The sequence below is a fragment of the Salvia hispanica genome, chromosome 5, assembly GCF_029641045.1.
Source record: "Salvia hispanica isolate PSC_SH4W2 chromosome 5, Shi_PSC_v1, whole genome shotgun sequence".
NCBI lineage: Eukaryota > Viridiplantae > Streptophyta > Magnoliopsida > Lamiales > Lamiaceae > Salvia > Salvia hispanica.
Window position 1 is genome coordinate 11,609,702 of NC_142696.1, and position 10,815 is coordinate 11,620,516.

Below are 10,815 nucleotides of genomic sequence, written 5' to 3' on the forward strand. Positions count from 1 at the left end.
TTTCAGTGCAAATATCAAGGAGCAATTAGTAATTTAATATCATGTTACAGTTAAAGTGTGTCTATCTTTTCACAGACATGCCACAATTTTGATACTAACATGAGATGCTAAAACAATTTAGACTGGTCTATATTTCTGAAAGAAGAACTAAAGAGAAAAACTGGAGAAACCTAAATGAAAGCAACCATAACAAATTACATCCATTGATGAATAGAAGCAGTCTTTTCAAATATGCTGGACGAAATGTTACTTGGTAATGCATTTCCTCTTCGATAGCAGAGATCCTTTGATCCACTAGTACAATGCCTACAGCAACCTGCACCGTTGGAGACACTATCATAAAAAGTTGAACGTTGGAATAAATACGGTGTTTCAAGTTGATGATTCAAAAATTATGTGCAGCATATCATAGAGCATCCCCATCAATGGCAGCTCCACTGCAACAAGGAACATATTTCAACTACGTTGTTATTCGTAAAAAAATATATTTAAAGACTCGACCCAAATTGATAGGTTAACCATCATCATATTAGCTGTAGAGATCAATAATAAGATAAATGGGATCATAACCATGGATTCAGTATTATGTTTGCTGCTAAAATATAATGGTAACAGATTCAAATATATTGGAAGTCAAAGTTTTAGAATAATACAAAAAAGTAAATTTCCTTAATGCTAATAACTGTATCCAAATGTAAGCTTCCTCTACAAGATATCCCAAATTATCCCAGCCCTATCCCAGTAAATACCCACCAAAACAACAAACAGTCAAACAAACAAAATATGCAGAGAGCTTAGAGAAAAAGTTAAGAGATGCGTACTGAAAGACCTTCTCGCAGACCATCTGTCAATAACTAGTTTCTTCTTCGCACTGCAGGAGCCTGACCACGTCCTGATATTGCTTGTGGGCCTTGCGAGCCTGGTTGCCCAGCACCCTGTTCCTCAGGCAGGTTCATGGCTTGAGTCATGGCATTCATGACTATGAGCCCAAGAGGAATTAAGTACATCCACTGCAGACATACAGAAACATAAAATTGTTTAAGCACTTATGGAGAAGTAAAATAATACTCCCTCCATCCGCCATTAAATGTCCCATTTCACTTTTACTATATTTGATAAGTACATTCCACTAACTCATTCCCCTCATATTTTATTATAAAACCAATATATAAAAGTGGCCCCACATTCCACTAACTTTTCTATCCCCTTTGCTACATAAAGTCAAACAATTTCTTAAAGCCTATGTTACTGCATAAAGTCAAACAATTTCTTAAAGCCTATGCCGGTCAAATATGGGACATTTAAGCACGGACGGAGGGAGTAGTATTCCATAATACCAATTCGACCAAGGTGAATATTTAGCAATTAATCTTACATATTTAGCCCAGAAGGACCTCTCCGGTGGTTTCAATTCTTCACCTTCTCCGTTCTCTCCAAGAACTGCTTCTGTAAATACTGGAGTTCTGCATCATATGTTAACTCCCTTTATGATATCATCAAACCAGAAGCGCAGCAATTAAGACAAACATGTGAAACTGACATTATTTACCACCATCTTTAATGGGATGTTAATGACTATAAAAGATAGGACTTGAGAATATTAAATAGGCTTCAAACCAACGACTATATATTAAGAAAATTAACGCCCTCAATCAAAAAGAACAGTTATAGAATGAAGACTAATCAAATTCAACAATTAGATAGCAAAGTGCCATTGTTGTGAGGAGCAGTGCAAATTCATAGTCATTGGCAGCAAAATTGAATACAGAAATTCCAACACATATATGATAAATCTAATAGATTACTGTTAAGCAAATTGTTGATGAAATGATCTTACCTAAGAACCTCATTACTATACTTCAAAAGCGTATGAGAGTTGAAAGACCACTTCGTAGGCTGAAAAGAAATGGTGAAGGACAATGCATAAGAAATCAAGCTTTAGCACTAGAACTAGCTGCTACACTTCATGATGGATCATGGTAAAAGGTAAGAGGGTTCTAGTTAAATCTTACAGGTCTTGATACACGGGGATATTGGCAAGATCCAGGTGGACCATAATTAACGCCCAAGACATTCACACCGTCCTGCAATATAGTAATAAGAAAAGGTATAGCATGAGAGAGTTGGTTATTAAAACTCAAAAACAGATATTTACATACACAATACGGTTTCAGCTTTCAATAACTTTTAAATCAGGACTCTTGTGTTTAAGGTTTCAGCAAAATATCAAATCGAGATGCTCTAAGCACATTTTTTAAAAAGATGGTCAATAATCGTCTTATGGTCCCCATTTACTTTGGGGCCGTAGTGACTGAAACCCCTGGCGTATTAGTTGGAGGGGAAGCGTCTTACAAACTAAGTTGCACTTCATAGTTGAGATACTCTACGGACTTGTGTTTCAAAAACATTTCAGGTAAAACTATAAGCAAAAATTCGTAATTGTGAGGGGATAAGTTTACGGTGAATAAATAAATAAGAAAATGGGTTAGTCTCGTCAACCCCTTAATGATAGATGCCAAGTAAGTCTATTAATACACACATTCCAGCATCATATACAAGAGTAACAATCGAGCTACAATAGTCCAACATAAAAATCATTGTTCAGGAACCATTACCATGTTTATGACAAAATGTTCATCGAGTGCATCCCGCTGCGAAAGACATCTCTGTGAGCAAATTTAAAAATTAGTAATGAGTCTAATGACATAGTCCTACCCATTACCAAATTAGCTAATAGTTACCAAAATAAGCAAAAACTCAAGCAATAAAATTTTGAATGGAATCGCTGCAGAGGAGCATAACCAGCCAATTGTTTCATTAAGTGCCATACAGAACATACACTTCAATAACAAACCTAGCTAACTAGGAAACCTCTTCATGGTTTCTTTATAAACAAAGAAAACCAATCTGCAGCAGCTGACACGAAATCAATATGAAACAGCTGAATACGCATGCAAACAAAGTACTACCTAGTAACCTAAGGTAGTTGGAACTACAAACATTGAAAGTTTACATTCACTTTAATCTTACCGCCTTCACAGATGAGATGACGTGCTCTCTTCCAGGCGGGTTTAGCAAGTTTGATGGAAGTCTTATCTGATAGAAGTCATCTCCTTCTATAAGTCTCTGTATATTTATACAACAGATGCTTAGCATAATCATAAATTTTCAAAATTTCCAAACTCAATCCGCGAATAATAGAGATTGCAATGAAAATCTTACTTCGAAATTCTCCTTATCAGTCTGACTTAAGGCATTCCTCGAGAACCGAAGCTTCGTTAGCGTCTGTAATTAAGCACATCTCGTGAGATTCAACCAAATACCAACAAAAGCATAGAGTCACAACAAAACGAATTTACTTTCCCCTAATTAGGGTTATCCTACCACAATTCAATCACACCAATTCACCAAATAAATCCACTCTACCGAGAACAACTCTCTATGCACAAGGTACTGAGATTACCTGGCCGCCATTGGGCCACGTTTTGAGGCGAGCAGTGAAAGTCCCGGCGGGCGAGAAATCGGAGTCCCCAAAGGCGTGCTCGAGCTGGAACTGTATTTTGGAGTCGAGATCCGAACCCGATTCTGCGGAACGTCTGCGAGTTGAAGTGGCGGGGCGGGTTTCGGGCGGCGGATCGGGAAGGCGGCCGCCCTCGAGGCCGAATTCGTCGTCGTCGACGAGGAGTTCGTCGGACTGGAAAGCAAAGGAGGTGGTGGCGAGTTGAAGGACGATGTTGAGAAGGAAAAAGCAAGAGAGAATTCGGGCGATTGTGGTGGTCGCCATATTGATTCAATCGATGATTCGTCGGTTTGCTGTGATCTCTCTCGAGTCTATATGTATATCTGTTCGAGTAGAACTAGTGGAAATAAGTTGTACCCGGAGAGGATCACCTCATTCAAATAATACACCATTTCATACTACACTAATAAAATAATGACATGTGGATATTTTTTAAATTAACAAAATAAAAGAAGAAAAGATTAATTATCATCATACATATCCTCATACACCAACATTTAGTTAATCAATCAAGCTGAACTGAAATCGGGTGATCAAAATGCTAGTAAGATTCAGATACAGCAACCAGTTCATGAATCGGGCTACGTTATATGCAACTAATATGATCAGAATCACCCCCAAATGCATCATCCCCGACAATTCGTTCTCTCCCTACAAAGCTCTCCAGTCTCTCTCCATTCTCCAACCTTGTCTTGTTTACTGTCATCATTATTCAACTTTCTCAGATCAAAACCATTGCAACACACAGCGTCAGCAAAGCTGTACTTGGAAATAATAAAATTTCATTATTCGGCTGGTAGATTTCATCTAATCCGATCATCATGCCATGCGAAGAAGCGAAAATCTGCCAAGAAGAAGGAAAATCAAAATCAGTCCAACAATCGCTCTGATTCTGCTCCTGCTCACACTCACAGTTCGTAACTCTTTGCTTTTACTGCACGAAAATCTTTTCAAAATTGCTTCTTTTCTAATCTAATGTGTGTAGTTCAATGGTTTCTTATTGTGTGCGTATGTTCTTGCAATTTTTTTGTTAAGCATCATTATTACATCAGCTACCTGTTTTATTGTTCCTTGTGTTTGTGCCTTGTGCAATAATTGGAAGTGGTTCCTAGCGTAATTGCTAAGCTTTGTTTGTGAGGTTTCTGATGATTGGTGAAGGGCTGAATTCCAAGGATTGTTGAATGGGAAAAATGATATCTTTTCCCCTTTTCCCCTCTCATGATTTGTAATTTTCTAAGGAACTCACATAGTAAGATTCAAACAATTAGTTTAAGATAATGTGTGTGTTGTGGTTATCCTTGATTTTGAGTTGAACTGTCTTTTCAAATAATATATGGCAGGGGATGAAGATGTGAAGCACCAAGACGATGGAGAGGGGGTAATGTTGGCAATCTAAGCTCCCCTAAATCCGAAGATCACGAGAAGCGTCCTGTCGAAGCAGAGGCTGGAGGTGCTTCTTCCGTGGAAGGATCAATAGTTGACAATGGGAGGCAGAGAAGGAGAACAAGATTGAAGATGAATCGGGTGAAAAACATGGCATCGTTGCCCAAAACGAGGCGAACAGGAAGCCGGATGATGAAGGATATGTACGATGATAATTAATCTAAAATGTTGGTGTATGAGGGATGATGAAGGATATGTACGATGCTAATTAATCTAAAATGTTGGTGTATGAGGATATGTATGATGATAATTAATCTTTTGGTCTTTTATTTTATTAATTTAAAAAATATCCACATGTCATTATTTTATTAGTGTAGTATGAAATGGTGTATTATTTGAATGAGGTGATCCTCTCCGAGTTGTACCGTGTAATGTAAGTACTACTCCCTCCGTCCCCTATTAGGAGTCACACTTTCGTTTCTGTACTCGTTTTATAAAAATGATAATAAATAGTTAAAGTAGAGAAATGGTAAAGTAAGAGAGAGAATAATGCAGACAAGACTTTTCTCTACATTATTCTCTCTCGTACTTTACCATTTCTCCACCTTAACTATTTATTATTATTTTTATAAAACGAGTGCAGAAACGGAAGTGTGACTCCTAATGGGGGACAGATGGAGTATTAAATTTTCTTATATTTTGCAAAATTATATGTATATCTATCTTATAGCCATCTTCAACCCTCTCAATCTATTTTAATCTATCTCACATCCATATGTAATTTATTTTAATTATTGAGGTTTATTAAATATTAAAATAATAAAAACAAAATTTATTGAAAAAAAATGTAGAAAAAATCAAACATACTTCATTGAAATAAAAATAAAAAATCCTACCATTCAAAAAAAAAAAAACACTTGTATTCGCCGCTCGACTCATTGATCTGTATCCCCCCACCGTCCCCAACAGCATCTCCAACACCCTCATTAGTGGACTGCTGGGGTTTGAATTCCTTGCACAGCGGAAGACTAGTACAAAACAAATAAATTAGACACAGATCTATTTGACCGATTATGCGATTAATCAATTCATATGTTAAACAGATAATTGCATGCTAGAACGCAAATAATTCATGCTCACATAAAGTAATCCTAAAACGTGATTCTATAGTTTAGAGTTACCGATTTGATTCTCCAAAGAATCATCAATTGCTTGCGCCTTCTCCATGTGATGATCTTCAATACTAGATCACGGATCTTCTGACCGGTTCCCGAATTGTATCTCGATATCAGGGTGGGCTGATCTTATCAAAATACTAGGACTTGAATAAAGAAGACAGAACTTTCTCACGAAGGAGAGCTGAAAAATTCACGGAGGAGAAAAATAAGAAAAAATAGTTCCTTACTCTTTTTAAAGGAGGGGACGTGATTTTCTCAAAAACTTAAAGCTGTCTCCTTTACTCCCCTATTTATATTAAGTTCATATTGGGCCCAGTCATGGATCTATGGAAGGTTTTGGAATGAGCTCACTCCAATTAGTTTTTTACTACCTCCCTCCCCCAAATTTTGATACACTTTTACTCGGCACGGGTTTTAAGAAATGTGATGAAAAGTAAATTGAAAAAGTTGGTGGGATGTGGGTCCTACTTTTAAAGTATTAGTTCTATAATAAAATGTGAGTAGGAATGAGTTAGTGGAATATGGGGTCCACTACCAAAAATGATAAAAGTGAAGTGTGTCAAATTTTCAGGGACAGACCGAAATGGTAAACTGTGTCAAAATTTGGGGGACGGAGGTAGTACTAATTAAATTGAATCCACAGTTTAATACAAGCTTATATTGGAATATACGAGCAGCCACTACAGAAGTAATATTGACCTCCCCATCCAAATCCGAAATTACAAGTAATCCGGGTTTTCGTTATTTATATTATTTACTTCCCGCGCTTAAGATATAAATGTCTTAATTAATTGAAGTCTGCTATGGACTTTAATTGATTAACATCTTATTAATTCCAAGAGTGGACTTAGCAAGAAACACTTATTTATTATTCATAGAGTAATAAAACTCCAACTGGCCAGTTTTCTGAATAATAAAACCTTGTTCGAGCTCCGCTTGAGTACATTATCAAACGAGACTCACCTCGCGCGCAATTTAACATAATAGCAATCCTAGCACCGCTAGATATTAATCACCACTACTTACCCAATATATCAGGATTATTGGGTTGCGAAAAATCCGCACCATTTGATAAGTCAAAGTAGTGCATAACCAATACCGTATGCTCAATGCTAACTTATGTAGATTAATAATTATCAAGACTAGTCTTTCAGTAGATAGCATAAAGACACGTCTCGTTGTTAGATCCGTTCAGTGCTATACCACACTAATGTCATCTTATTTCAGTAAGGCTTAGAAATATGCGGACTAACATTGCAACCTTTCACGATAGGTAGCCAAAGCCTATATAGGTTGTGAAATTCTTCTTTCTCTTTTGCAAAGCATTGCATAGAACTGACTGTGTTACCTTAAAGTGGACGTCGTGTGCTGGGAGAGGCCAGTCTGATAGTATCGTTAAGAGGTGTTTAGAAAAAGGTTTTATTATTCAGAAAACTGGTCAGTTGGAATTTATTCCATGAATAATAAATAATGTTTCTGAACTAGACCACTCTTGGAAAAAGAAATTAATTAATAAAAGTATAGCATACTTGATATTAATTAATGGATATTTATATCTTTAACACGAGAAATGATTTAATTAAAGAGGAAGTCCCGGAATACTCGTAATTTCGATTTGGACGGGCAGTCAATATTATATCTATAGTGGATGATAATAATATTTAAGTTTGGGCTTGAATTAAATTAGTTTTAATTTAATTAGTGAAAGCCTGAACTGAGGCCCAATCCAAATCCTCCACAGATCCCTGGTCTTGCCCAAAATAATTAACTTAATATAAAAGGGAGAAGGAGAGAAGACAGATTATGATTCTACAGATATTATTTTTCTCGTTCTCTGCAATCAAGAGTGAAGAATCGGTATATAGGGTTCTCCTTCAATTCTTCTCCGGCTTTTGAGGATTTGACAAGCTTTTCCCATACAAAGGTCAATTTCGAGTTAAAGGGAACAGATCAGAAGATCCGTGGTAGAGATCAATTTAAGAAGGACTTCGAATTCAATTACTTGAATTCATATGGTAAATCTTATGATTTTAATTGCATATATTCAGTACGATCTGTGATTATATGCCTATGAACATATTTCTAGTTTACAATATGATAAAAGCATGTTTAGATGTAAATCTTTCAATCAAACTAAATAGTTTTCCGCTGCAAAACCAATAATTTATAGGGGAAATTTCGAGTCCTGTCAGAATAAGGTAAGAATGACTAAGATTGGTAAATCTTGGGGAGAAAGTAGGTCAAATCTGTGCGCCGCATTTTCGCAGCAGGCCGCTGCACCTTGGCCAGCGGTCGATGCATAATGGTCCGTAGCTTCTGACTCTTGGACAGCGATCGCAACACTGTGTTGCAGCGGTCGCTGTAAATAATCCCGTAGCTTCGGAAGCTTTTGTAGCGGTCGCTGCACACTCTCCAGCGGTCGCTGGACGTCTTCTTGATTTCAGCACAACTTTCTCCGGAGCGGGCCGCTACTGATGCGGCGGTCGCTGCGCATATTGCAGCGGACCGCTGGACTTCAGGAACGCTCCAGATTTCCAACTTTGACTTTTTCCAGACGTTTTAGGCTCAAATATGCACAAATCTCACAAAGCACGTCAAACTACCAAAATAGAGAAAATATGCAAAATATGGACATGAATTGTGATTTTGATATTAAAAACAGACTAAATAAAGGCCTTAAAATAGTGCAAAATCCGAGCGTATCAAAAGTGTACAAAAAATTTGTTCTGTTCGCAGTTGCAAATACTAAAGGTGTTGGTCCTCCTACTTGAAGAACCACATCACGTCAAGCTAACGTCGTAAACCACTTGATGGGAGGCAACCCAACGTTTTCTTTCCCTTTTATTTATTTATTCTTATTGCTTTTCAATTTTATTTTCAAAAAATTTCGTGCATATCTTTGTGCACAAAAAAATATTAATTTGCAGAGCCATTTCACAAAACACAGCAGTCAGTGTATTTACTTTAAGTGTGTATGAATGGAGGGACTGGAGGAGCAGGCCGGGCCTAGGGCGGGCCGTAGCGGCCCGATGAAATTTGCGCTGTAAGAACAGCATCTGCCCATATTCAAACTTCTGCCTTGCACACGACACGCACTTTTTAAAATCACCAATTATTTTTCAAATTCACACACCCACACTCTCATTTGAATCCTTATTTCAAGTTTTCAACGTTCAAACCTCTCCAGCCAAAGGTATGTTCTCCTTTAAATTTATGAGCTATTCATTCAAATTCTTCCTTAGAAATTGCATTTATTGTTTAGATATTTGATTGAAAAACATATTTTATGATGGGGGGCGAGTTTGATGCTGATTTTATATGTTTTCAACGATTAAATTTTGAATTTTATTGATGGTGATGAATAGTGCAGTAAAGCTTTGGTGATTCCCCTATTTTTCTTAACTGTTTAACTTCACAATCATGTTCATAGTATTGTTATTACTTCCATGAATTGTGTTATTTTTCGATTCTTAGAGATTGTTGACTTTTTTTGGATATTTTTTATTCTCTATGCATTGGGGATGGTATTTTTATGGACATAATTTGTTGCTTTGTAACTTACTTGAGTATTTGATCGGGATATTGATGTTCTTTATTTTCTACACAGGTTAGGGGTTCGTGTTAATTAAAGGGAGTGCGTCCAACTGATTAGGATAAAAATCCCAACCTAGCTGAGTCGTTGGCACGACAACCGTAACCTGGCACATCAAACAAATTCCTCAACCCACTTCTACTGGCTAGTATAGTGTAGGTAAGAGTCGAATCCCACAAGGATGGACACGGTTGGATAACTGTGGTATGATGAGGACCACGGTTAAGCCTCGAACCCCGTTGATGACAATCGGCTGTAGCTCCCTCGTGGTCGCCTTAGAGTAGGTGGTGTCCAGCCTTCTTAGCTTGTCCCACGCTTACTCTTATGGTGATATTGCCTTTGATTTCTCATGTTTGTGTAGTTTGTTTTGCCCTTGAGAAAGGTTGTTAAGGCGGTTTGTCATGTATCTTCCGGCACGTCACTTTTGGGCATGGCCAAGTATTGTATTAACTTGAGTTCTGAATTATAGGGATGAGGGACCCACGAACCCTCCACCGCTTGGTGTTTGATTAAAAAAAAAAAAAAAAAACTGTGGCGATACTCCTGGGTGGTTTTGGTTAGCTACCACGCTTTGGGTTGAGATTCTACCTAGACGGAATTTAAAGATGGTACTCTACTGACTAGTGGGGGAAAGTGACCGACATGTGGTTGTGTTCGTGGAAATAGGGAAAGTAAAAGACAAAAACAAAAAAGTAACTAAAAAGTAAAGTGGTCCAAAGCAAAAGTAGATGGTGATGTTTTCTTCTTCAACAAGTATCAACAGAAATTACATGAACTCAAACTCCATGGATGAAATCAGATCAACAAAATTAAACACCAGATCCATCGATTAAATGCTTAAAATTAAGATTAACGGCTAAACTGCAGATTACTCCTACTGGCTAACATGCAAGGTGGTGATGACATTGCAAACTAGGAAACTCATGCACGAAAACTTAAACTGAAACATAACTTCAAACTTCAATCAGCAACTCCAGATCTAGATTACTCAACGAGAACATGCGCAACACTTAGAAATTAAAAGCTACAACTAGATCTAACTTTCCTAGGCAGAACGAAGCAACTTCAAACTAAAGAGACATGCGAAATAGAAACTTCATAATTAAAAACATTCGGATCTTCACGAAATACTTCAAAAGGCA

At 37.3% G+C, this 10,815-nt stretch overlaps 1 protein-coding gene across 2 annotated transcripts; it reads right to left on the minus strand.

Moving 5' to 3' along the window:
• LOC125190864 (ER membrane protein complex subunit-like protein) lies at positions 1 to 3,860 on the minus strand. 2 transcript variants are annotated; one of them, XM_048088277.2, is made up of 9 exons: positions 3,464 to 3,860; positions 3,223 to 3,285; positions 3,031 to 3,126; positions 2,616 to 2,666; positions 2,013 to 2,084; positions 1,838 to 1,896; positions 1,376 to 1,463; positions 830 to 1,010; positions 1 to 316 (listed from the first exon to the last, which is right to left on the minus strand). In XM_048088277.2, the coding sequence occupies exons 1-8, from the start codon at positions 3,782 to 3,784 to the stop codon at positions 855 to 857; spliced, it is 906 nt and encodes a 301-aa protein (XP_047944234.1). In that variant the 5' UTR covers positions 3,785 to 3,860; the 3' UTR covers positions 1 to 316; positions 830 to 854. The 2 variants fall into 2 exon arrangements, with proteins under 2 accessions (XP_047944234.1, XP_047944233.1); XM_048088276.2 differs by having other exon boundaries at positions 822 to 1,010.
• Between the last annotated feature and the right edge of the window lie 6,955 nt (positions 3,861 to 10,815).

Bases quoted from the DNA above. Each gene is read 5' to 3' on its own strand.
- LOC125190864 (XM_048088277.2), bottom strand. From the start codon at position 3,784: ATGGCGACCACCACAATCGCCCGAATTCTCTCTTGCTTTTTCCTTCTC. The intron at 3,127-3,222 runs GTAAGATTTTCA...ATAAATATACAG, and splicing joins CTGATAAGGAGAATTTCGAA to AGACTTATAGAAGGAGATGA. The intron at 2,085-2,615 runs GTAATGGTTCCT...ACTATATTGCAG, and splicing joins AACATTTTGTCATAAACATG to GACGGTGTGAATGTCTTGGG.